Here is a 26,463-nt window from a genome sequence, read left to right on the forward strand (position 1 = left end):
AAATATTTATTATCGTATTAAAATTAGTATGAATGATTGTCACTTAATTAGATGTATTTAGTCAGGTAAAAGAAAATTATACTCCCTCCGTCCCTAAAATAAGTTCTTCTTTTTCCTTTTTGGGACGTCCCCAAATAAGTTTCTCTTTTTTTCTTTCCATTTTTGGACACTACCCCACCACTAATAATACTTTATTTATTCATATTTTTCACTTTTTCACCACTCTCAATACTAATTATAACACTTTTTCTCCTTTTCACCACTCTCAATACTAATTACTCCACCATCAATACACTTTACCATTTTTCCTTAAAACCCGTGCCGTCCCCAAAGAGGAACTTATTTTGGGGACGGAGGGAGTATATGTATTTAGTTGAATAAAAATATAAGCATATATAGTTATATACAGTACCCATTTTTCCAACTGGAATAAAGGTCAATAGATTTTCTTAAAACATTAAAAGTCAATAGATGATAAATTCATGGACAAATGGATTCCAGAAAAGCAAACGGGAAAAACTGAAACCAAGCTTTAGTAAAACAAAAATAAGGAAACAACTAAATTTCTTGCATCTTTACAACGTTTCTCGACAGATACCCAAATTAGTAAGTAATTTGGGGTTTTATGTACCCATGTTTTCTTAATTAGGGTTCTTGCAAGCATACATTTACCTCAACTCAATTGTTTACTACTTTCCTTTAGAATTTTAGTGTTCACGAGCAATTAATTTACAAAATCGATGTACATCATATGTAATTGTGCAACGAAATTCTTTTTGCTTGGCAGATGTAATGGGTCGCTCGCGTGGGAATTTTCACGCTGAGGAAGATCCTAGTCAAAGGTTTGATTTCTGTTTTCCTTTTTATCGTCTTTATCCTGCATTTTACACGAGTTGCAATGGCAGTTTATTTTGTAAAAATGTTTAGCTGGACGATTTGTTTATGTTTCCGACTTCATGTTTTGCGTGGTTACTGGTTGTTTCTGAGTATGTTGAAGTATGAAAACATTGAATGCGAAGTTGGAGGTTGTCGATATAAAATCTTTTCGACATTCATCTTCTAATTTCTGTTGCTTCCTGCATTTCTGAGCTGGGGTGATGTGGGAATTGTATATTTATTTTTTGTTGCAATGATATTAATCAACAACTATGTCTGTTTGTGTGTGTGATTTGTTTTTCTACTGCAATTCTTCATGCTCTCTTTAAATACTAAGCATTTTTGGCAGATCAAGGAGAAAGAAGAATGCTCCAAGTGGAGAAAATTTAGAATCTGTTACTGCAGGTGATAATGTCTTCTCCTATAACATAGAAGTTTCCAATGTAATTCGCAGCTATGTCTCAGTGGATAATCTTGGAATATCTTTAAGTTTCAATCAGTTTAGTAAACAATGGATTATCTCTTACTACTGATATCTGTATCCAATCAATGTCATAATTTTCTGTTGTTTGTAAATATTTCAACAAGTGATCACATAACTGCTATTAGTATCCGACTCAGTCCTTCACTAGTGATGAGGTTTTGGTTGACGGCAAGACTATTATTTTAGTATACCTAACTAATATAGATGTAGGGTTGATGTATTATGTTAACTTTTCACAACATCTCATAAGAATATTGATATCATGAGTTCCTATTCATTAATGTGTTTTTCCTATGTTCTTGGTTCTTAGGTCAAGGAAGCAGTGATGGAAAAAGGGCATTATATCATTGTAACTATTGCAACAAAGACATTACTGGAAGAATTCGTATAAAATGTGCTGTATGTTCTGATTTTGACCTGTGCATAGAGTGTTTCTCAGTAGGTGCTGAGGTTCATCCTCATAAAAGTGGCCACCCCTATCGGGTTATGGTCAGTGCGTCATCTTAAGACTTTTGTTCAATAAACTTTCTCTCTTATATGTTCAACTCCACACACACAAACACACATGCATATATACATATTTCCCTTTCTTTGTTTAGACAAAGACTAAAAACTTGGAAGCCTGTTGATTACTATGTGTAAATATTTATACTTTATATAATAATTCTATTGTGCATGCCCGGATGCTTTCTATGTTTAATACATATATACACAGGAGTTTAATGTTTTTGTATTTTACTATTTTTACTGGAAGTTATATATGTCATAAGAAGACTACCTTGAAGGAGGAATTATAATCTCTTATATTTATGGATAAAATTGTATATATTTCTTGTACTGGAATGATTATTTTACCAAACATAATTAGGCGGCAGTTATAACTGAAATGCTGAGGATTTCTTCGTACATTAGGTTTATGGTATTTGAAATGTCATCTTTTCAGGATATCCTTTCGTTTCCTCTCATCTGTCCAGAGTGGAAGGCTGATGAGGAAATGTTACTTCTGGAGGTGATCTATTTTCTGATTGAGTGATTTGAGTCTTGATTAGATCAATACTCCGTAGCTCGTAAATCATTCTGAGGTCTTATCTTACTGTGTGCTTTCATGAATGCTACTATATCAGGGAATTGAAATGTATGGCATGGGAAACTGGGCAGAAGTTGCTGAGCATGTTGGGACCAAGACAAAAGAAGCATGCATTGAACATTACAGGAGTGCTTACCTTAACTCTCCTTACTTCCCTCTACCTGTATGGCTCCTGCTAGGAATGCATTACTTTTAAGCTTGTATTTCCCTTACGGCCTTACCTCATTAGATACATTTCTTTTCTCAGGATATGACACATGTTATGGGTAAAAATAGAAAGGAACTCCTCGCGATGGCCAAAGGGCATCTTGAGGACAAAAAAGGTTGGTGCCATTGGTTGAACTCTGCTTTTCAGGTTTTAATATCGAATCTGCAGCTCTAGAGTTGATTTGAATTGCTCGCAAATGAGCATCTTAAATTTCAGGTATACTGTTTGATTAAGAATTTGATTGAGTTGCCTTCAAAAAAATAATTTGATTGAATTCTGTATTGGCTTCTTAAACATCATCGTGACTCTGTTTAGTAATAGGTTAATGTTCACCGGGCGTTTGATTTTAATTGCTTATGATACATGCTGGTGTATCTGTTTGAATGAGTTGTGGTGCTAAGTACTGTGTGATAGGGATGTGTTATTTGGATCACAACTTTTTCGATTTTCGAGTCCTGCAATTTTTAATATATATTTTTTAATAATGTAAAGTTCCGCGTGCAGGTTGTTAATGATTAAATGGTGTTGGTTTTCTCCTGTTTTTGATAATTGTTTACTGTATTGCTAGCCTGTAGTGAACTGAAGGACACTTTTTTACCATTTCGAAGAAATATTATGTGCACAATTATCGTACGTGCATGTAATCTACCAGTTCAGCTTTTCCTGTGCTATTGTCTAGTTTAAAATTTGGGCATGATGCAGTATGAAATTATGCTTTAAATACCATCCAAGTAATTTGGTTGTGCTTGGCTTTGTTTGCCAGGAGAACTTCAGCTCAAGGAGGAATCAACATTTTCTCCCTCAAGAGTCAAGTATAACAAAGGCTTCTTTGCAAATTATGCATATAAGATCTTTAACATTTTCTGAAAATTTCCTGCTTTTTTTCACCCTTTTTTAAGGATTGAAGATCAGTACAAAAGTGGTCCTCCTGGTCGTTTGCCTTCCAATTCCACAACAGGTCATTTGAATTACAACTGAATATACTCTTCAATATCTTTGTTACTATATTCAACTCTATGTGATCTGCTATCCATATATTAAGTAGTCCTACATAAGAGAACACCTGTGCGCGCCCTGAGATAAAACCCTCCCTGAGACACATCTTTAAATGATTCAGTTGAGATGCATCTCCTGTAGCTTTCAGACATCTTGATACAAAGTAGATATTGTGTGATGGTCGGATATTAAGTTGATGAAAGGATGATTTAGGAAAAATATTATTGTAGAAAGAGTTATTTTAATTAATAGCTTTTTAATACGAATGGATATATGGACTTGAAGTTCAACCAAGAGGCAGATGAGCACATTATTGAAAAATTATGATTAACTTGTAAGCACTCCCTTCATATTTGACTAAGAACCATGCAAAAGATGTAGTCAATCTGACATGAGAAGAACTCATCTGTGTGTGTATGTTGCCTAAATGTGCTTTGCTGACAATTCTAATGCAAATAATTTTGCAGGAGCAAAAGTTAATAAAAAGCTCTCCAATACTGTCCCTGCCAAGGATCAAGGTGATGTTCTAGAGATGGAGGGTGCGTGATGTTTAGTTCTTCTGGATGCTTGTTGCCACACAGTGTGTTTGTTTTATTTGGTTTGTATTATACTCATAGATTACTTGGCAGATAATATTTCAGGTCGTAGTTTTGGTGGAAACAAACCTAAATCTGCGAAGGTTGAAGGCCCATCTTTGCTGGATTCAAGTGGTTACAATCCTAAAAGACAAGAGTTTGATCCTGAATATGATAATGATGCTGAACAGCTGTTGGCTGATATGGAATTCAAGGAAACTGATACAGAGGAGGAGCATCAGTTGAAACTGAGGGTTCTTCGTATATATTCAAAAAGGTATATCTTCAGTAAAATGTCTGTATTTGGTAGCTTAAATTTGTTAAATAATTGAGAGAAGATTATAGTTAATTCATGTTCCTATGGCTAATCGTATTATAAGGTTACATAGGTTCAATTCCCTTAGGTTGATAATGCAACCCAAGTTATCATGTCTATCAATTACTTAAACAACAAGGGAATTTAACAAACAGTTATCTTGACAGGCTTGATGAGAGAAAACGTAGAAAGGATTTTATTCTGGAAAGGAACTTGCTCCATCCTAGTCCATTTGACGACTTTTCTCATGAAGAGAAGGAATTATGCCGGCGTTATGATGTTTTCATGCGTTTCCATTCCAAGGATGAGCATGAAGAACTACTAAAAACTGTTGTCTCAGAACATAGAATTCTAAAACGAATTCGAGAACTTAAGGTATCCTCAATTAAACTTCATTGGCTTTTTTTGTTACTTTCTTTTCTTTCTTTTTGCTGAGGATTAAACTTCATTGGCTTCTTTTATGATGGAAATGCTATGAAAAACCTAAATTTTGTTCCCTGCTTTTAAGGCCTTCGTTTAGCAACTGGTTTTATTAACAAGTTTCTTGAGTTGTCATTTCTATATTTGATTTACATATCACTTTAGTACTTCAACGTCTCTTTCTAGAGGTAAAATCATGTCACCCTAGGCAAATGTTTATCCATTAGATGAGTTGAGAAATATTTTTCATTAATCAACTGGAAGCAATTAGGTCCAGGAACACATAAGTTTTTTCTCTCCTCTTAGTAACATCCAAACATGAATGTCTATCCAGGAAGCACGAGCTGCTGGGTGTCGTTCATCAGCTGAGGCCGATAGATATCTTGAGCAGAAGAGGCGGGAAGGTGATGATGGTGTTAACCGAAAGGAAAATTCTCAGGCGGGCCCAAGCAGCCAGGAAAGTCTGAGTGTTTCAGATTCATTTGGTACCTACTCGACCACGACATCAGCAGGCCAAGCCAACTCATGGACAGATTTGGATTTCGTGCCCATTTCCGGGGCCAATCTACTCTCTGAATCTGTAAGTGCAAATGACGTGGTGTGTATGTTTAACTATCCAAACTCCAATGCCTTATGTCATTCTGTTGGTAGGAGAAACAACTTTGCCGCGACATCCGGTTATCCCCACAGCATTACCTGAAAATTCAGGAGGATATGACGACCCAAATTTTGTGTGGCAATATCACTAAGAAATCCGACGTGCATTCCTTATTCCAAATCGAACCCACGAAAATCGACAAGGTCTACGATGTCCTTCTCAAGAAGGGGATTGCTCATCTATGACTCATCATCAATCAGTGGATAGCTGCAGTAGCATTATGTTGTATATTTTGATGACTCATTCTTAACATGATGAGGCTAAAATGCTGTAATTATGAATACATTCACCATTGTTAACTGTTGTAATGTAACTTCAACTTCTCTTGACACCTAACCAGTGAAATCTCTGCGATCACTCTTACTTGTATGGATGCCATTCAGCAATTCTAATATATCAGTATTTGTTAATATCCGAAAAATCGAGATTAGTCTGTTCGATTATATATATTTTTAAGAAAATTCGATATTTATGTAACATTTTGAGTGATAGAACTTAACAAATTCTATGAGAATGATGAAGTTTGATGCGAGAACAATAATATTAAAAAACAACCAATCCTAAAAATTGTTCAAGTGATCCTTTAAATAGACACACATAGAGCACTAAAGAAAATCCTAATATAATAAAAAAACTAAATAAAAGATGCCATCTATTCTAAATTATCAAATTTAAGAAATAGTAACATAATAAAAGGATAAACTTATCGAGAGAAATAGTTGCGCAAACTCATCGGCATCACATTTTTAGATGTAAAAGTACAAAAAATCAAAAACCGAGTTGACTTATAAGATGAAAAGATTGCCCTGTTCGAGAATCCGGACATTCCAAGTTCGCGAAGCATTCTTGTAGATATAATCTAAACTAAATATACAATTTGTATATTTTATAGCTCTATAGTATGTAAATTAAAAATTAACAAATTTATAACTGTAACGATGTTTTTTTTTTTTTTTTGTTATATTATGTTAAGTTCAGTGTTTAGATTGTATGGTTCAATTTGAGTTAAGTATGATAAGAATTTCAGTTATAATAATTCGGTTACCGAAGAGAGTGATGCTCATTCTCAACCAAAATGATTTTAGTATGGCTGGTTAGAAGTAATGATATAAAACAAGTTGGCTACATACATAGATACACACTCTGCAGCCAAATAGGAACATAGCAGAAGAGAATGCAACCAAAATGTGCACAATCCATGCTCTATTTTCTCTAAATAGAATCACTCACCCTTCATAAAGGTTGAGAAAATCTCCCTCTTGCTGTAAGCATTCACGGTGGCGACGATATTTACAAATTCACTTAGTCAAAAAATTGTTGGTCATGGCACTCTTAGAGCATGCCAAACTTGATCATCTCTTCATTGTATCTGCTTATAAGTCGTTTCTTTAAATTAGGCATCTCCGCAGCAGTCGAACTCGGTATCTTCCACTTGTCGACCTCAGGTTTCCGATGGATGGTAACTGTGCTGTTTGTTGCAGAGCTATTGGCCTCAGGGAACGTGGCTCGTGGTGTGAGCTTCAGGCCAGGGCTGAAAATCGAAGATAAGAAGGATAGTATATCATGTCTTGCTTTTATGTTCACCCATTTGCTGTCAATCCAGTCTCTTGAAACTCTTATGTGTTTCCTTGCAACAGTTGAGAACCTATTCTCACCTGCCAGATTAAGATTAACTGAATCAAATCCCCCATCGTTGGCATCAGCTGTCGAAACTAGTACAGAAACATGGTCGATTTCTTGAAATATGGAAACACTTAGGATAGTGGTATGACTAGGTCGAAAACCTTACCGGGGAAGTAAACTTGAAGGTTAGTATTCGTCAGTGACTCGTATCCAATCACAACGCCTTCCCACCAGCTGTTGCACCACCATGCATCGACTGCAGCTCCAACCACAAATGTAGTGTCTGAAGAATCCATACATGGCCGAGGCCTGATTGTAAGGCGGCCTACGCATCTGTTTCCCAGTTTATCAGGATCTGCTACTCTCGATGCTGGAACCCATTCCTATATTTTAGTGCAAAGAGATCAATGAAGGTATCAGTAGATTTCGAGTGTTATTAAATTGAAGTGCAACTCGACAATGGGAAGGGAAATAATGTGTATAATTACCTCCAGTTTTCGAGCCCCATCAGCTTGCATAACATCCTTGTATTGAACCTTAAGGCGACTTTTTGATGAAAGCAATATCTTACACCTGAACCAGCAGCCTCGCATGCCACTGTCCCGACTAAGAAGCTCGATACTGTCACTGAGCTTGGGAAATACTTTACACAATGGCTCAGATGCAGGAAGAGCAACACCAACCGTTCTCTTGATTGGAAATTTGATTCTTACTCTGTTACACGTAGGTTCCCATTTAACTGCACGGTTGTCTGAAATTAAACCTGTGTTGCCAGTGCAGCTGCTGTCGAGGATCTCACTCAACCTGCATCTTTTCACTCTCTTGGAAGCTTGCAGTGGAGGTGTGTCAGGAGCAGAACGTTTGATTCTTTCAGCTGTAGCTTGCGCGTTGTTGCTTTGGCAGGAGACTAGACATACAGATTAAGGATAGGACAGGTCAGTCACTTATAAATACATTGCACCAAAAATTTCTGAGACATGCAACATGATAAAGTTATAACTATTGGTATAGTTCTTCCATTGGGTAAGATTTATTTCGATTTAGAGACATAATCTTCTCAATGTGCTGTCAAATATCAAGATCTAAAGTGACATCGGAGCAAAGTTACGTTAAAATAACTTCTTGTTATTACCTTGTGACCTTAATGTTAGCAGTCAGAAGAGAACAACTTGTAAATCATTATTAGTCTATAGATGTTGACAACATGATGGCGAGAAGAAATTTAACTTGCTAAATAAGAAGAAACATGATGGTAAGTAAGGATTAGACATGTGATAGATGATTCCATATCTGGAATGATGAAGATGAAGAAAGAGGCATACTGGAGAAGTTTCGCGACAAAAGAATGTAAGTAAAGCAAAATAGTTCGAAACTCTAAATAGATAAGTTATCCTATCTAAATGGCACAGGGAATGTACGACACAATGGCAAATGCCGTTTCAAAGGTCTCAACAAAGAGAAGAAACATTTAAGAGCTAGAGAAGAAACAACATTGTATGATTTTGAAAGTGCTCGACTAGTTCTAGCATACATCCTGAATAACAGTGAAACTGAAAAGTGCAAAGAGAATTATCATTTCACCTATGGAGACCTTTTATCCATTAGCGGTATATTTATCATTAAAGAAGATGATAAATGTTTACACAACCACATTCACAAGAAATAATGCATGAAAACTAAATAAAACAAATATGATTCGAGAAAGTAATGAAGAGAGTAGAACAGCTCTAGCTCTTCCCTGCTTATTCCTTCTTTCTTCTCTCAAATTATTTAGTTGTTGGATATAAATTCATGGATATACCATCACTCTCAATTACAACAGTAAGTCTTATTGTTGTTCTCTACAAGCGGTATAAGATCCATGTTTAGCAAACAGCTCTTACCAGCACGAACTAGGACCTTTTACTATGAGCTAACAACTCGGAACTAGATTCCAAAACGTTCATTTAATAAAGTAACTTGAAAGGAAATAAGCATGGTGAAGAATGAACACAATTTTCTGAAATATCTCTACATGATCATGACTCAACTTCAAGTATCAAGGTTCAATGAGCAAGACATACTTGAGCTAGCCGTGATTGGTCCACCTCTTGCCACAACTGAGATGAGCCACTCAACAACCTCTCGTCTCGCATGCCACTTCTTCCCTGCACCAACACCCGTCGTGGACCCAAAAACACGCAAGAAGTCATCTGAAATTGTATACACCATGTGATTGATGCACCTCTCTCTCCCAACCGCAGCAACGACAGAATTCCCAATGTTATCTTTCAGTATATAATGAACAATGCGGCTGCCTCTCTCTGGCACCACAACACACTCTTCCCACGCCCTTAACACTCCACTATCACACATCCTGATCAACCAAAACACAAGAACCATGAACAAGATGCATTTCAACAAAATGTGATTCAAAGAAAACCTTGTCATGTCACAAATATCGACTAAATGAAAATTCGTAAAACATCCAAGACAAAAGCGATATAGAAACAACGAAATGGAGAGTGAAAAGCAGATAAACATCAGAGTAGGCAAAAGAGAAAAGGGCAATCAATGAAACAACCTCAACAAATGAAATCACACCTTGTTTGCCTAGTTCTTGAAACAAGATCAACACCGTGAAAAATCAAGCGTCAGTGTGATCAAAGTGAGCAAGCTACCCCCCACTAACATTAAAGGCTAGCAGCATAACTGAAACACAATACGATAAAAACAATTTAGAGTTCACCTGAGATATGAAAAGACGCAGGCAGGTTGTTCAGTTCGGCAGAGGGAAAGAGACGAAAAGGTTGGTGGGTTTAAGGGTTTATGGAAAGAGTTGATTGATGTTTAAGAGAGAGAAGGAGAGAGAGAAGCAAAGGCCTTACTGCCGGGAATGAAAACCGTAAAGGCCAAGTGCCGTGTGTACTGCATTCCTTTTTTTGCAGTGATTTTGTTTGTTAATGTTTTGACAGAGGCTCTACTTTTTGAATAAAAAAATTCTCAATAGAGTTGTATATTTTAAATTTTAAGTTTTTAGAAAACAAATTTTCTATTATTCAATTTAACAATAGAGGCTCCCATCCAAAATGAAACTGATAATTTAACAAATTTAATTAAAAAAAATAGAAATTATTTGTTCGGTGGGGGCTTAAGCCCCCTACCTCTTGCCTCTTACTTGTGAGCTACTTAAATTTGGATTTATGTGTTCTTTTGAACTCGCTTAGTGAAATTTGTTAATTAGCCATTAATCAATGATAATAGTTGTGAGTGGGGATGTTAATTCAACTTGAAATTCGTGAGTTGGCTCGATTAGTCCGTTAATTCAAAAGGGTTAGGGCTGGCAATTTTCAACTCGATAAAATTACAGCCCGAATGGTATGTAACCGAATAGCCTAACACTTGATAGGGTTAACCCGAAATCTTATAGAGCTGATCTGAAAATAATGTGCGCGCTTATGAAAATTTTTCTCGTTATTTAATTTTCAATTTCATTACTTAATTATGAAAATTCAATATTGTATCACACCCTTTAGGTCAGTATGCGACACCATGAGCAACTGACACATCCCAACCCCATTCTGTAAAACATTTGAACCCTTGAGGGAACAACTTCCTTCAAAGACATGAAGTGCTTTCTCAATAGGGAAGATAATCCAATTTACCATGACGCACCACAACAGAAGACAAAGGAACTCTTTTGGAAGATTGAGGGTGTGAAATTGCTCAAACTTATTCTTAATAAATGCATGAACATCATGAAGAATCTTAGGATGCACCTAGTGATGGGTCCCACATTGAAAGTAGATGAATCTCCTTGACTAAACATAAGGTTGGGTCCAAATCCACACACTTTAGCTAGCTTTTGAGAGTAGTTAGATGTTCGACTCTGATCGTTTGAGAGTATTATATTACATTATATTTGCAGGCTTTAAGTTTTACTCCCTCCGTTCCACGAATCTTGACACGTTTGGTTTCGGCACGGGAATTAAGGAGTTGTGGATTAGTGTTTTAAGTGTGTAGGTAATAAAGTATAAAAGTGATAAAGTAAGAGAGAAAGAAGATAATAAAGTGATAAAGTAGGAGAGCGAATATAATTAAGACCCCTTATTTTTGGACTAATTATTACCTTATTTGAAAATGTGTCAAGATTCGTGGGACGATCCAAAAATGAATACGTGTCAAGATTCGTGGGACGAAAGGAATATTATGTTAGGTTTTTATTTTAATTGTTCAATTAAATCTTTTTAATTTCTACTTAAGTTAGGATTAGGTTTAATTTTGCCTATAAATAGGTTTTTTGTGTCATGGACGAAAATCATTATTTTATTCAATAAAAAAAATTGAGAGTTTTATTCTCTCTTTGGCTTGTCTTTGAATTCTTGCAAATTCAATGTGAGATTCAATAATGACTTATCAAATGGAATCACCAACCCCATTTGTAGCTTCTGTCACGAATATGGACTCAGTGGAGCTTGAAGACAAGCCTGGTTTCGATGCTATGACTGATTTGGGGAAGAAAGGGGATTTGGAGGAGAAAGGCTTGGTGGAGAATAAACAAACACATGGCTAAAGTGGTTGTTGATAAAAGTAGAAGTTGCACTTCTTTAAATAGCATTATCCCTTTTACTTGATATTGCTTTTGTTACTTTAGTTTATTTTTCAGATTATGCTCGTTGTTGCTTGGGACCACTAGTATAAGTATTTCCTTGTTTTTCCAGAAAGCCATGAATGGGAATTAACAATTTCTTCATCCTTATTTCTCTCTCTTCCCTATTCCTATCTTCTATTTCACGATCTGCACTTCCAATTCAATATACATATATCTGGGCCCACTACAATTGGTATCTAGAGTCAGTTTTTGCATCTTTAGCAAATTCTGGGCGAGTCATGGCGGAAGCAACTCGATTTAAGGACCTGCAAGAAGCAAAAAAGAAATTAGATCAAATTCTACAAACTGAAACCATGAAAAGGGTGGCAGCTGAGGAGAAAATTCATGAGCAAATGTCAGCAATAGATCAGAAGGTGGAACACAAGATAAGGGGTATTGATCATAAGTGTGATCATCTAGCTAAACTTATGGCTGATATTCAATTGCAATTGATGAATGTGGGCAAAGACGTGGGCAAATCAGATTCCTCAATTCTGGGTAAAGATCCACTACACCTACAGTCTGGTAAGGCTTCTAAGACATCTCCACCTTACTCATCTAGGTTTAAATTTGATTCTAAGTCTGCGCAGTCATAAAATGGCCAAGGAAATTCATATCATAGGGTGGATTTTCCAAAGTTTGATGGATCTAACCCTAGATCTTGGATCATCAAGTGTAACACATATTTTAAGCTCACTTCTGCTATTAGTGATGAACATACGATTCAGTTGGTTGTTCATAACTTTGAAGGGAAAGCTCTACAATGGTTTCAAAACTTTGGCTATGAAAATATTTTGGATTTAAGCTGGGAGCAATTTCTAGAGGTTGTTATTGCTAGGTTTGATGACATAAGTGAGGTGAAGATTATTATGGAATTCAAAAATCTGAAACAAATTGGTTCATATGATCAATATGTTGAGAAGTTCGAGGAGTTGAGGATCTTGTTTGTTGTTGAGTAATCATATGGCCTACTCTGAAGAGTACTTTGTGGCTAGCTTTATGAGTGGGTTGACTGATGAGATGCAAAGCTTTCTAATGTTGTTTAAACCACAGACCTTACAAGATGCTATATATTTGGGTCAGAAGCAGGTCCTAACCTTAGATGCTTTGGCGAAAAGGGGGAAGCCTGTTCAAAGAGTGTATAATAACCCTGTTCAATCCTATAAGAAGCCAGATGGGGTTGCCACCCATAAACCTACCACAACCAATTTTCTCAGGGTTCCAGTCAAACTTCTTACTAGTGTAGAGATGGCTGCTAAAAGGGTGAAAGGGCTTTGTTACAATTGTGATGATCCTTATGTTTATGGTCACAAATGTAAACCTAAGGTTTTTTATACGGAGATGTCAGAGGAGCAGGAGCTATCCCAAATACAACATGAACCAGAATTTGTGGCATTAATTACAACTGAGAGTGATCCTATGGAAGAATCTGAATTATCAATTAATGCTATCACATGGAACACTGGATCTAAATCCATGAGAATCTTGGGAGAGGTGAATGGCCACGAACTTCAAATTCTACTGGATACTGGTAGATCTCTCAGTTTCATTAGAAAGAGCACAACTAGCTTGTCGGGTTGTGTTGTTACTGCAGATACACCATTGCTAGTTAAGGTAGATAATGGGCAGTAGCTAATGAGTACAGAATTGGTGACGAATTTTTCTTGGAAAGTACAGGAGCATGAATTCAGTTATTCACTGAGAATACTTGAACATAGGTATGACATTAATTTGGGCAGTGATTGGCTGGAACACTGCACTCCTATCCTCTTAGACTACAAGAGAATGTCATGCACAGTTCATGTGGGGGGCAGAAAGGTCAAGATGCAAGCAATTACTACCTCTACAGAGTGCCAATTTATTTCTGGACCTATGTTGCATTGTATGATACACAAACATACATAGGAAATTGAAGAGATGTACCTGGTCACTCCTACTACTGACCAAAGCATTGAGAATGCACAATTATCTTCATTACTGAAGGAGTATGCAGATGTGTTTTCTGAGCCACAAGGATTACAACCTGTAAGGGGGATAGAACATGACATCAGGTTGAAACAGGGTAGTGAGCCCAAACATCAAAACCCTTACAGAACATCACACAACCATAAAAATGAAATTGAAAGGATTGTTGGAGAATTATTAAAAGATGGTGTCATACAACACAGTAGGAGTTCATTTGCTGCACCTGTTATTTTGTTTAATAAAAATGACAACACATGGAGGATGTGTGTGGATTACAGGTATTTATACTCTTTGACTATTAAACATGACTTCCCCATCCCCATTATAAATGAGCTATTGGATGAATTACATGGTGCTAAGTACTTCTCTAAGCTGGACTTAAGATCTGGGTATTTCTAGATACTTGTTCACCCCTCATATAGATATCTCACAACTTTCACTACCCATTAAGGACACTATGAGTTTCTTGTTATGCCCTTTGGCTTGTGTAATGCTCCTGCCACCTTCCAATCTTTAATGAACAGCATCTTTGAGCAACAGTTATGGAAAACGGTGTTGGTTTTCTTTGATGACATTATGGTATATAGTAAGATCTGGAGGGAACACCTGCTGCATTTGAGAGAGGTGTTAGAATTATTGAGGAAGCACTCTCTATATGCTAAGAGAAGTAAATGCCATTTTGGGCAAGAGAAGGTGGAGTACCTAAGGCATATCATCACTTCTTGGGGAGTTTCCACTGATGCAGAAAAGATCTCCAGCATGGTCAATTGGCCAGTTCCCAAGATTCTCAAGCAACTAAGAGGGTTCCTAGGCTTGATAGGGTACTATAGAAAGTTCGTACAAGGGTATGGACAAATTAGCAGCCCTCTTACCCAATTACTGAAGAAGGATGGGTTCAAGTGGAACAAAGAGGTTGATATTTCCTTTAATCAGTTAAATGAGGCTATGTCCACTGCTCCAGTTTTGGCTTTACCAAATTTCAAGGAACCCTTTACCTTGGAAACAGATGCAAGTGGAACAGGCTTGGGAGCTGTACTTATGCAACACAACAGGCCTATTGCCTACATGAGTAAGGTCTTATGTCCAATAAACCAAGCTCTTTCTATCTATGAAAGAGAATTCTTAGCTGTGGTTATGGCAGTACAGAAATGGAGGACTCATATTCAGGGGCAACAATTCATTATTAACACAGATCAGCAAGCACTAAAACACCTCCTGGACCAGAAATCTATCAATCCAGTTCAGCAAAGATGGCTTACTAAATTATTGGGGCTCAACTATGTTATTCACTATAAGAAGGGAGCTGAGAACAAGGTGGCTAATGCGCTGTCAAGATGCCATACTAATACTGAGGAATGTGGAGCCCTTACTACTGTCATTCCTGTTTGTATTCAAGAAGTAATACATAGCTACAAGACAGATTCCTTCCTATCTCAGCTCATAGTTGCCAAATATGTGGATAAGGCATCTTATCCAGAATATGAACTAGTTGGAGAGTTGTTAAGGCATAAGGGTTGGGTGGTGATTGGTGCTGGTTCTAAGCTTAAGCTCAAGCTTATTGAGGAAATGCATAATACCTCATATGGCGGCCATTCTGGAATACAGGGAACCTATATGAGATTGAGAGGCTATTTTTATTGGCCTAAGATGAAGGGGGATGTTCATAATTTTTTCCAAAGTTGTGATATATGTCAGAGGCACAAGTCAGATTCTGGTGTCTACCCAGGGCTCTTGCAACCCCTCCCTGTTCCCACTCAGGCTTGGTCTGATGTTTCTATGGATTTTCTCGAAGGTCTTCCTAACTCTTTTGCTAAAAATGTCATTTTTGTGGTAATTGACAGGCTCACGAAGTATGGCCACTTTATTGCGCTATCTCATCCTTACACCGCTCAGTCGGTAGCTAAACTTTTCTTGGACAATGTTTACAAATTACACGGTCCTCCAACAGTTATTCTCTCTGATAGAGACAAGGTTTTTACAAGTTCTTTTTGGAAAGAACTCTTCAAACTCATGGGCACTAAATTGGCTTTGTCTACAGCCTACCATCCGCAAACAGATGGGCAAATTGAAAGGCTAAATCAGTGTTTGGAACACTATCTACGCTGTATGGTAAGCTCTTGCCCTAAACAGTGGGTACGATGGCTATCCTTAGCTGAATACTGGTACAACACCAATTTCCATACTAGTTTGAAGTACACGCCTTTTTAGGCTCTATATAGGAACCCTCCTAATCAGTTGGGTTTGAGCTCTCCCACGGATTCGCATAATGCGGAACTTAAAGGGGTTATGGAAGAGAGAAGGCAGTTTACTCAACTTCTTAAGGACAACCTGGTTCACGCTCAGAGCTAAATGAAGTTCTTTCCCGATAAACATCTCCAACATCGTAATTTTCAGGTGGGAGATAAGGTATATCTTAAACTTCTGCCCTATAAACAGAATTCACTTTCTCTCAAGAAGAATTTGAAGTTATCAGCTCGTTACTATGGTCCCTATACTGTTATGGAGAAGGTTGGAACGGTTGCTTATAAACTAGATCTGCCAAAATCATCAAAGATACACCCTGTCTTTCACGTTTCTTTGCTCAAAAGGTGTATAGGGCGAGAAGTGGTACCTGTCTCAATGCTCCCCGATCTGGATGATGAAGGGTGCTGCAAAGTGGCACCTTTATCAGTTCTTGATACTCGCACTGTATCTCGCCAGGGTTCGTCAGTTTCCCAAGTTCTGGTGCAATGGGTGAATCAGGATCCGACTCTCGCTACATGGGAAGATCTGTCCCTCATTCGCCGGGCGTTTCCTCTTTTTGATCCTTGCAGACAAGGATGTCTTTCGCCGGGGGGTATTGTCACAAATATGGTCTCAGTGGAGCTTGAAGGCAAGCCCAGTTTCGATGCTATACTGCCTTATTCATTATTCTCACTTCTCACAACCTAACTATATATTTAAATGGTTGAGTTCTTGTAGTATCTAATATGCATGTAGTATATAAATTCAAATTTGGACCACACATATTGTTAATATGGCACACTAAAAACCCGACACGTGGTAGAACCTTCTAGTACCAAAAAATACAGAGGGGTAAAGTAGGAATAGCAATTTTAGGAAAAAAGATATGTATGTGTATCATTAAATTTACGCAAACTTTACATTTTGTGTATAACTGTATGAAGGAATATTAAATTGAATTAACGTTCCGCTTTGCCCGATGATCGTTTCTTGGTTATTATTAATTTATCATACAACGATTAATCCCTAACATGCTCCTATGAATCTAAGTGTTGCACGTTGGAGTTCAGAAATACCTGAAGAATTCAGAAGAATTCGTCAAATCGCAGCTGAACAGACCAGTCATCTTCAAGACTTCGTTTGAAGCCTCAAACGTCCTCAAATTGTATTCTGCCCAGAAATACTACTTCTTCGTCTTCGAGAGAGCTTTCCGTGGCCGCCTGTTTCGCTTGAATCGGAGTTCTGTGGAGGAAGTTATGGCCGTTTTCCCGAAACTGCCAGAACTTAATTTCCTACGAAAAATTTGACTCCAGCTCTGATCTTCTGAACTGTATCCCGCTCAGCTTTCACCGTTGGATGGACAACGTTCTATGAAAGTCCCAAGAGAGAATGCTCCACATGATTTCCTGCGCCCCACACAGCTCTCAAAACCCTAATTTTATCAGTGTGTATTTCCTGAGAGCTGACAACTGTATTTATAATAAAATAAATACGTAGAAGGCGTGTTTTCTCTCTTCTTGGGCAAGGAGACATTGGGCCAGTCCAGGGACCAGATACAAGGAATAAAGATGGGCCTCAAATAAATTAATTTATCTATGGTCAGCCCAGACCATAATTAATTTATAAATATTAGTTCATTCCACTAGAGAACCAATATTGACTTACCCCTTTATTGCCGGTGTTGAGTCGTGGCTTGTATTTAGACTTATTAAATCCTCGTATTTAAAATATCCGACATCCATTAATTAATTAGAGCTCTGACAGCTTAAATTAATTAATCTCTTTATAATCCTTAAGCAGTACCACTCAAACCTTATTATTGCGCGTGAACTTAATCAACCTGCAGGGTTTAGCGCAATAAACATTATTGAGCTCCTTAAGGGGATGTCATTATCCTATACGGATACGAGTACTAATACAGATAATCAAATATCATATATTAATCGCTATCACCCAAGATACAGAGTACTCAAGTTACTATATAAGTCTCACTCATAGTAAATCAAAGTGATAAACGAATCAACATATATATCTGAAATCTTATTAGTATTAAGATTATATAAGTTACCGAGATCTTGATTCTTCACTTAAGTCAGATAGAAGAATACATCTCACGGTGGTCCTATCAATACGTTATGACGTACCAGTATAGACAAGTAGTCAAGACAAACTATTTCCATCTATACCGTAGCCTAAACCGATGACTCGTCCTAAAGTCATCTCGGCTGTGATTATATTATATCTCTTAAGGTTAATCCAATTATATGGTCTTTTGTGATCTACAACACACCATATAATCTACTTGTATAGAGATAGAGAACATACATATGCAATCATGAACACAATCAGATAGGAGATTGGAACAGTGAACTTAGAAAACATTGTATACAAGCATAAAACGTTCTTGCTTTCAGTATACAAATCCAACACTGTATGCATATTGTATTAAAAGAACTTTAGGTAAGATATTTTTTTATTTTTGGGATGGCCATAGTGCACAGCGCGCGAGTCAGGTGCACCCACCACAAGCGCGACTAGCACCACCTGTTCATCGTCTCCATTCTCCGATGAATAGCACACATCAACGACTGACTTAGTTGCTGCTGTCTGACATCTCTGCTCCGGCCACCTCCAACTCACAACCCAACAACAACCTAACGTTGTAGTCGTCATCATCACTGCCCCAAGTCCTCGCTTCAGCCAACATCAGCAGCACGGTACCACGCGGCCACTGTCATCACCTTATAGACTATACACTTAGATGCAACAACAACATCACTCACATCAAGTGAATTGATCGCAAGAGAAAGATAGAAGATGAACAACAAATCAATGAATTATAGATTAAGAATTATCCATGTATATTTGTATGTAATATCAAGCATATTTATTTTTAAAATTATGCATATTAAAAATGCATTAAAAATGCTTAAAATATAAATGCCCTAAATCATCAGATTTTAAGGGACGATAATACCTCGCCGCGTTTTTTGTCTTAAAGGGTCTTAGCCACATGTCGCATTTTTATGTGTCCATATGATCTCTTTCCTAATTCATTTTATTATATATATATATATATAATAACATACATAGGCTACAACAACTAATTTGTTTTGATAGTAAGGGCCCGTTTGATAGGGGGTTTGGTGGGTGGATAGCTTCCTATTCCAGGCTTATATGGGTGTTTGATTCGTTGGATCAGTATTCAGCTCGGCCCTGAGAAAACGCAAAGCCCGGAGTAAATACACTGTAGAAGCTTGTTTACCCAGCCCCTCCCCCCCTCTCGGATACCTTTTCCAAGTTCCAAAATTTCCCACTTCATCCCATAATTGCCCCCACTTTTTGAAATTCATCTACATCTTTTCAAATTCGCAGCCCCCATTTCTTCTCTTCCAAAATCGCCGATTGACGCTGGGAGCTCATCGCAATTTGAAAGGCCCTATTTTGTTATTCGAAGCTCTCAACTGAATCAAATTTTAAGGTGGGAATCTTCGAAAATCACTACAAAATTTCGCAATTTGAAATGGTTCTAGATTTCGCAATGCTAATAGGTCATTGTTAAATTGATTTGGATTGAAGATGAAAATCAAGAATCAATGTCTCGAACATCTATTGCTAAATAGAGTAGGTCGGTAGAAACTACATTATCCAGAGTACAACAACATATTTGATTTGGGTCGAAGACCAACTGCTTCATGAAATGCTTGCCGTCGATGTGTTTGTGAATATGCCGCGTCAATTAGACAAATATTTGTTTCTTCATATTCCTATTATGCGCCCGCGTGACTTTGGATGAAAATACATAATTAACTCAATAGAGCAAAATCCATGCTGAATAAGCTCCAACAAATTTGTTGTATCAGTTTATGTTTGATAAAAATTAAATCCCGACTTATGCTACGGAATTTTTCGATTTTGGGGGTTTTATAATTTCTGTGAGTTATTTGGGTGAAGTATCTTTGCAGATTGATCCCCACAGCGTGAATTGGGTCAAACATAGGGTTGAGAATTTGGGTTTTTTGAATTTTTTTTAACAACAAAAATAAATTCTGAGCCTTTTTTTCCTTTATCTTGATGCATAACTGTGAAGCTTGAATTTTTGATAGTTTTTGTCATTTTTTTGGTTTCAGCTATTTCTGCAGCAGAAAAAGCATTTGTTTCATACCCAAAAACACGGTATGTGTCTTCTTCAATGGGTTATGTAATGCTTTATACAGAACCAGTTCTTATTTGGTGACTATTGTGCTAGCACTTGTATTTGCTAATTGTTTGCGTTGTTGCTTATCTGATTGTTGAAAAGTTTTTTGTCTCTTTCTTCTTGTTGAATACTGACATCCTATAGTTGCGCTAGTTTTTGTGATTGGCATAGGTATTCTCCTATTTTTAATTTTTTTGGGACTGATTTGCATATTTGGATTTATTTGTTATGTCTTTTGGGTCGTAGATGCCGGGTGAGGGTATTCGCGACTCCAAGATTGTGTTATTGTTAGTGCAAGAAGTTTTGCGACAACAATTGATGCAAATAGCAATTGTTCTTGCGTTTGTTGATACTTTGTGTTCAAGAAGAAGAACTAATGAGGGGATAGCAGCTAGGTTCAGTATGATACGTCGTATGCCTGATCAAGAAAGGCATTTAGAACGTGTAACTGGTGGTAGTGATGTAGACTGTATCAATAACCTTCTAATGGACCGTAATACATTTGGGCGATTGTGTCAGCTATTGAGGGAAAGAGGGGAATTAGTTGATGGGCGATATGTTTATGTGGAGTAACAAGTTGCTGTGTTCGTCTCAGTCCTTGCCCATCACAAAAAAAACCGAATAGTAGGGTTTGATTTTTTGCGATCCGGACAAACTATATCACATTATGTCCATGCCGTTTTAGGGGCTGTTATACGATTGCATGCAACATTCTTAGCAAAACCAGAGGCTGTCACGGATGATTGCACAGACGAAAGGTGGAAATGGTTCAAGGTACCTCTTCTTGATTAATATAACTATGAATTAAGTTGCTATACATCACTAAACTACTTGGTCAGTTGTCACTTGGATTAAAAGTTATTTTTGATTTGTTATGTAGGGCTGCTTAGGTGCATTAGATGGAACCTATGTGAATGTATTGGTTAGCAATACCGACACACCGAGATATAGAACAAGGAAAGGTGAAATTTCAACGAATGTTTTAGCTGTTTGCGATCGCAATGGTCTATTTATCTATGCACTATCCGGATGGGAAGGATCGGCATCGGATAGTAGGATTTTAAGAGATGCCTTGAGCCGCCCACACGGCTTAAAGGTGCCACGGGGTATATAACTCACTACCTATCTGCTCCTTATGTCTACACATATATATATATATATATATATATATATATATGCCATTATATATATATATATGCCATTGGCCATCTAGATAATCCTACTAATACTTGTTGTCATTTGTTTGGGTTATATCTAGGGAGATATTACTTGTGTGACAATGGATTTTTGTCTCCGTTCAAAGGTGTACGATATCATTTGAAGGAATGGGGTCCAATGGGTTCACGGCCTCAAAATAAAGAAGAACTATTTAACCTACGTCATAGGAAAGCGAGGAATATCATAGAAAGAGCATTTGGAATAATAAAGATGCGATGGGGAATTCTGAGATCTACCACTTTCTATCCAATAAAGACTCAGAATAGGCTAATTATGGCATGTTTCTTACTGCATAACTTCATCCGTAGGGAGATGTCTGTTGATCCGGTAGAGCTAGAATATGATGGGGAAAATGAGGGACATGGTGGTTTAGAAGGAGAGGTTGATGATTTTGTTGACACTATTGAATCTTCACCTCAATGGACTGCCATGAGGGATGCATTAGCAGAGGAAATGTGGATACAATACCTAAATACTAATTAGGTAAAACTAGCTACAACAAAACATCTTAGGTTATATTTATGTCATTATAGTCGAATTTTTGTCATTTTTTTGTTGATTGTTCACATTTGGTATCTGATATTCTGCGACTGTTTCAGTAACTTAACTATTTGGTCTTGCACAGGATTGCGTCTAGCTCAGAAGTTTCATCAAACAACCCAATTTGCAGCTGCCGCTTAACTATGATTGTTTTTTGTTGTTAGCTTTCCCCCTTAGGGGCTCCCACTTGCATATTTTGTTGATCGCAAATGGTTAAGGGAGTTCCCCTTTTGTCATTTCTGTAAGGGGGTCTGTTTAGTTTGTTTCCTTCATCTGGTAGAATATGTATATAAAGTATGAAGTATGAAGCTTGTTTATTCTGTGAAGGTTTGTCTAAATGGCGCAAAACTAGAATGCAAACAGTGATGGAATCTACTGATACATAGCTAAGATTAATATGGAATTACCTGCAGAATTAGGAAGATGTCAATTTTGACCAACCAATAAATACCAACAAAGTTAGCTATGCAAATAAAATTTAGGCAAAATAACATTATCTTAATGCGTCAGCAGTTAGACAATTCATACATATGAATCTAAATACAAATATAGACAAGAAGGTTAATAACAACGTTCATCAACCTTGAGTAAAAAACATAACCATCAATCCTCACACCAGGGAATTCACAAAATGGGCGATCATCTCTAAATAGTTTCATACGTCAATCGCCTCAAAAGCTCCTGCCACTTCATATTCACTTTTTGTAAATATCTTCAAGTAAGTGCATCATGTAATCATTTTTCGCAGCGTCCGGTAGAGAAGTGAATATATCCATTTGCTCCACTTCCTTTGCGAGCAAATCACAGACTTCGAATTTAACTTTCTGAGTTAATCCCGGGATGGCACTAAGCTGCTCATATACATGCTTCCTAGCCTCTGCGACGTCGGTGTCGTGTCCAACTCTCCTTCGTGCCCCGACTTATCTCAACCAAAGTATCACACACAAGGGTCAATGAATCAGATGTCTTGCGCTTCTTGCTCATTGGACGCTTCACCACTTCAGGTACCTTGGTCGCTCCGGAAGCTTGTTCATGAGTCGCGCTTTCATTCGGGCTTTCTTTCTCTGCTACATTCTCGAATATATCATCCATTTGAACATGATAATCCCCGACGCCTCTTCATCGAGATCAATATTGCGGTACATTTGGTAGGCTGCGTCCATCATGTCCTCGGCGGTATCGCCATTAGCTCTGTCCTTACCGAAAATTTCTCTCCAAGCATCCAGGTATGGCCAGCTTTTATAACGCATAAGCCTAGCGTTTGGATCCTTCTATAACACATGAAGCTCATATTTGAGTATCTACACATCAATTTCTACATATATAACACAAAGTGCATAAGGTAAATAAAATTCACACCTTCACTATAGCTTCCCACTGCTCGTTGTTGCAATCCACCATGTGCTTGCCGTCTACATTGAATCCCACACCAATATTCTTAAACATCAAATCAAGCGAGTAATAATTCTTCTTCCAAGTAGTCGTCTTTGAGTTGATATGTGGCATTGCCTTCAAGTCAGTTGTAGGAAATGACTTCCTCATCGCTTCCTCTAGTTTGGATAGATATCCGGGGCGAAAGCCGTTATCGGATTTCCACCCTTGCACAACTAATTCTCTCAATGCTGCCAACAACACTTCTTCTTCTCGTGCCGACCAGCTCCGACGTGTTTTGTCGGACTTATTACGCACAGCCTCATCACACCCTGCAAGAAACGATACAACACCAACAAAAATCTCACATCGGCTAGAAGATGCATATGTACAGGGAGTTTGAGTTTCAACTATGAGAAACCTTACATACTGTTGTTTATTCTATGAGTTTGAGTTTCAGAGAAGGCCTCAATCAAACGAAATTCAAGCATTTCTCCATCAAAAAAATCCAAACGATCAAAGTTTCATAATATACAATGAAATTCTAAGTTCAGTTGCAGAAACATAACACATGCCTTGCGATGAAGAACAAAAACAAACAAGAAAACATAAGAAAAAAAACTAAGAATCAACTCGCAAGGACAAAATCAAAACAGAGCAAAGCTCGCATTCGAATGCAATGTTATATCACAAACCTTGACTTGCCGAACCCATGTTACCGGCGACGCCGAACGTGAGATCTAAAACAAACGACCGGTGGATCCCTTCTTCTCCAGGCAACGAGTCGCAGATATGCTCTCGATGATAATGGCGCGAATTGGCTGGGTGAAACGATCCACGTTCTTTATATTTCACAGCGACTAAGTAGTGGGCGACTCTTGGAATTTTCATCTAAGTTGAGGGTAGTATTGGAAAAACACAAGATAATCTAGTTGGAAGTGTTATCAATCAAACACCTGATAGATTAGGTGCCAAACCTATCAAACACGCATAAGCACTACTAAACTCATGTAATATAGCATATGGAACTGAAATGAGTGTATATGGACATATCCATTGCTCCCAATCAAACGGGCCCTAACTAAAGTAAAAGCTTTTACTTTAATTTTTTAGCTAATTTTAATTTTGGGCTTTCCTTATCAACCATGGAAGAAAAGCTACTAGTCTGAGGGTCACGCTTAATTTCTAAGCCCGCACATGCATGCCACAATCAATCAATCAATCAAAGTGATCCATGGAAAAATCCAGTCCCAAATAATTATGGTGACTCCTGTGCTATATAAAGGCGCCACCTTTCCTCCCTTGCCTCCACGCACCACCAATTATTGAACAACCCCAATTTCTTTCTCTCAACTTTCCCCACCACTTAAAACAAATTTCTAGAAAGAGAGAGAGAAATGGACCAGAAGGATGCAGAATACTACTATATCAACCAAACTCACAATTTCTATCTTAAAAAAACACTTCAGTTCCTGCTCCCAATTTCCATCATCTCTTTCTTAGTTTCCTATTTCTCAGTTTTCTCCTTATTATTCCATTCACTTGACAGAAAATGCATGTTCCTTCTCTGCAACGGCATCCTCGCGTTTCTGGCCAAAAGCCTCACCTCGCCTCTCACCCATGGAGAGAAGAATTTCGACGACGAAGATGCTCTTTTTTTCCGTGAAAATGCAGCCTACGTCGAATATGTGGATCATACTTCGTCGGCGGTTCCAGAAGAGATAGAGATAAAGGTGCAAGACGACAGCGTTTCACAGAATATTAATGCAGCGGAGGAGATAGAGACTGAAATGGTGACTAGTGAAGAATGGGAAGGAGACGAAGACGAAGACGAAGACGATGACAATGACGATGATGATGGAGAACAAGTCCAAGGCGTAGTGAGCGATATGAGGGTTAGCACGGAAGAGTTAAACAAGAAGTTTGATGAGTTTATTAGGAAAATGAAGGAAGAAATTAGGATTGAAGCCCGCCAGCAATATTTGATAGCAGTCTAGAACCAGATCTCTTTGTGTAGAGGAAAAAATAAAAATTTTGTAGAGCTTCTCCTTTTAATATTAATCTTCTTCTTATTTCACTCTCACCATCACCAACATGATATATAATATCTACCATTTCGAAGAAAAACAAAAGCCCTCTCTTTTTTTTTTTTTGAGGAAAAAAAAAGCCCTCTCTTTTAATGTATATGTAAGAGGTTATTGGCGATAGAATACATCAACTTTGGAGCTAATTGTTAAAACAAGATCATAACTTTTATTTTTTAAAAAAATAGGACTATATGTTACGGAATTTGAAAATGAGGACTATATATTACGGAATTTGAAAATGAAGACTATATAAAAGTTTTATTTTTATATTTACAGTACTATATGTGATATGTCCTCATTTATAGGAGTGTAAATGTAATAAATGTAAGTTATAATCATCGTTTTCAAATTCCGTAACATATACTCCCTCCGTCCACAATTTAAAGCCCCACTTTGATGTGGGCACGGAGACTAAGAAAGCTGAAAATGGTGATGTGGATGAAATAAAAGGGTAGTTGACTAAAGTGATAAAGTAGTTGACTAAAGTGTTAAAGGTGTTGTGTGGTGGGTCCACTAATGATAAAGTGTAATAAATATACAATATAAAAATAATAAAGGTGTTGTATGGTGGGTCCATTAGTGGCAAATGGTAGTAATTTTAAATAAAGAGGGAGGGTAAAAAGGTACAAAAAGCAGAATAGGGCTTTAAATTGTGGACAAAAATTTAAGGGGAAGTAGGGCTTTAAATTGTGGACGGAGGGAGTAATTTTTATTTTTTAATTTCGTAATATAGTCATATTTTAAAAAATACTGACAGTTACGGTCATATTTTAACAATTAGCTCATCATGCTTTGCTCATTTTTTTATTTGATCACATGCCAATTTTAAAATAGGCACACAACAATATATTATAACTTAATAATTATTGTGATTTTATCATAATTAGGGGTGGTAAACCGGTGTCGGTTTTTCGATTAAAACCGTAACCGAACCGGAAAAACTGGTTATCGGGGTTCGGTTCGGTTATCGGTTAGCACTTTCCCAGTA

General features: G+C 37.4%; 4 protein-coding genes across 17 annotated transcripts; 3 read left to right on the forward strand and 1 right to left on the reverse strand.

Moving 5' to 3' along the window:
* The first annotated feature begins 442 nt into the window (after positions 1-442).
* Positions 443-5,989, forward strand: LOC131011384 (transcriptional adapter ADA2b). Of its 8 annotated transcripts, none has more exons than XM_057939182.1 (14): positions 443-606; positions 788-842; positions 1,226-1,281; positions 1,671-1,849; positions 2,304-2,369; positions 2,485-2,610; positions 2,695-2,770; positions 3,419-3,467; positions 3,555-3,613; positions 4,119-4,190; positions 4,281-4,503; positions 4,710-4,917; positions 5,297-5,542; positions 5,614-5,989. In XM_057939182.1, the coding sequence occupies exons 2-14, from the start codon at positions 793-795 to the stop codon at positions 5,803-5,805; spliced, it is 1,602 nt and encodes a 533-aa protein (XP_057795165.1). In that variant the 5' UTR covers positions 443-606; positions 788-792; the 3' UTR covers positions 5,806-5,989. The 8 variants fall into 8 exon arrangements, with proteins under 8 accessions (XP_057795165.1, XP_057795168.1, XP_057795170.1 ...); XM_057939185.1 differs by having other exon boundaries at positions 451-606; positions 4,293-4,503; XM_057939187.1 differs by having other exon boundaries at positions 451-606; positions 4,119-4,169.
* Positions 5,990-6,656: 667 nt separating this feature from the next.
* On the reverse strand, positions 6,657-10,192 carry LOC131011385 (uncharacterized). 2 transcript variants are annotated; one of them, XM_057939192.1, is made up of 5 exons: positions 9,972-10,192; positions 9,307-9,599; positions 7,732-8,150; positions 7,410-7,626; positions 6,657-7,275 (listed from the first exon to the last, which is right to left on the reverse strand). In XM_057939192.1, exons 2-5 carry the CDS (start codon positions 9,596-9,598, stop codon positions 6,953-6,955), a joined length of 1,251 nt encoding a protein of 416 aa, XP_057795175.1. In that variant the 5' UTR covers position 9,599; positions 9,972-10,192; the 3' UTR covers positions 6,657-6,952. The 2 variants fall into 2 exon arrangements, with proteins under 2 accessions (XP_057795175.1, XP_057795174.1); XM_057939191.1 differs by having other exon boundaries at positions 9,827-10,165.
* A 1,348-nt stretch (positions 10,193-11,540) lies between these two features.
* LOC131011386 (uncharacterized) lies at positions 11,541-22,365 on the forward strand. Of its 6 annotated transcripts, XR_009096882.1 has the most exons (6): positions 11,541-12,398; positions 20,192-20,237; positions 20,506-21,033; positions 21,140-21,365; positions 21,518-21,960; positions 22,103-22,365. XR_009096882.1 is itself a non-coding variant. In XM_057939195.1 (5 exons), exons 1-5 carry the CDS (start codon positions 12,330-12,332, stop codon positions 22,156-22,158), a joined length of 486 nt encoding a protein of 161 aa, XP_057795178.1. In that variant the 5' UTR covers positions 11,541-12,329; the 3' UTR covers positions 22,159-22,365. The 6 variants fall into 6 exon arrangements, 3 of the variants coding, with proteins under 3 accessions (XP_057795178.1, XP_057795177.1, XP_057795176.1); XR_009096881.1 differs by having other exon boundaries at positions 20,192-21,033; XR_009096880.1 differs by lacking the exon at positions 21,518-21,960.
* A 2,226-nt stretch (positions 22,366-24,591) lies between these two features.
* On the forward strand, positions 24,592-25,520 carry LOC131011388 (nonsense-mediated mRNA decay protein 2-like). Its single transcript, XM_057939196.1, has one exon. The coding sequence runs from the start codon at positions 24,786-24,788 to the stop codon at positions 25,383-25,385; it is 600 nt and encodes a 199-aa protein (XP_057795179.1). The 5' UTR covers positions 24,592-24,785; the 3' UTR covers positions 25,386-25,520.
* Positions 25,521-26,463: the final 943 nt, after the last annotated feature.

Source organism: Salvia miltiorrhiza, chromosome 2, assembly GCF_028751815.1.
Source record: "Salvia miltiorrhiza cultivar Shanhuang (shh) chromosome 2, IMPLAD_Smil_shh, whole genome shotgun sequence".
NCBI lineage: Eukaryota > Viridiplantae > Streptophyta > Magnoliopsida > Lamiales > Lamiaceae > Salvia > Salvia miltiorrhiza.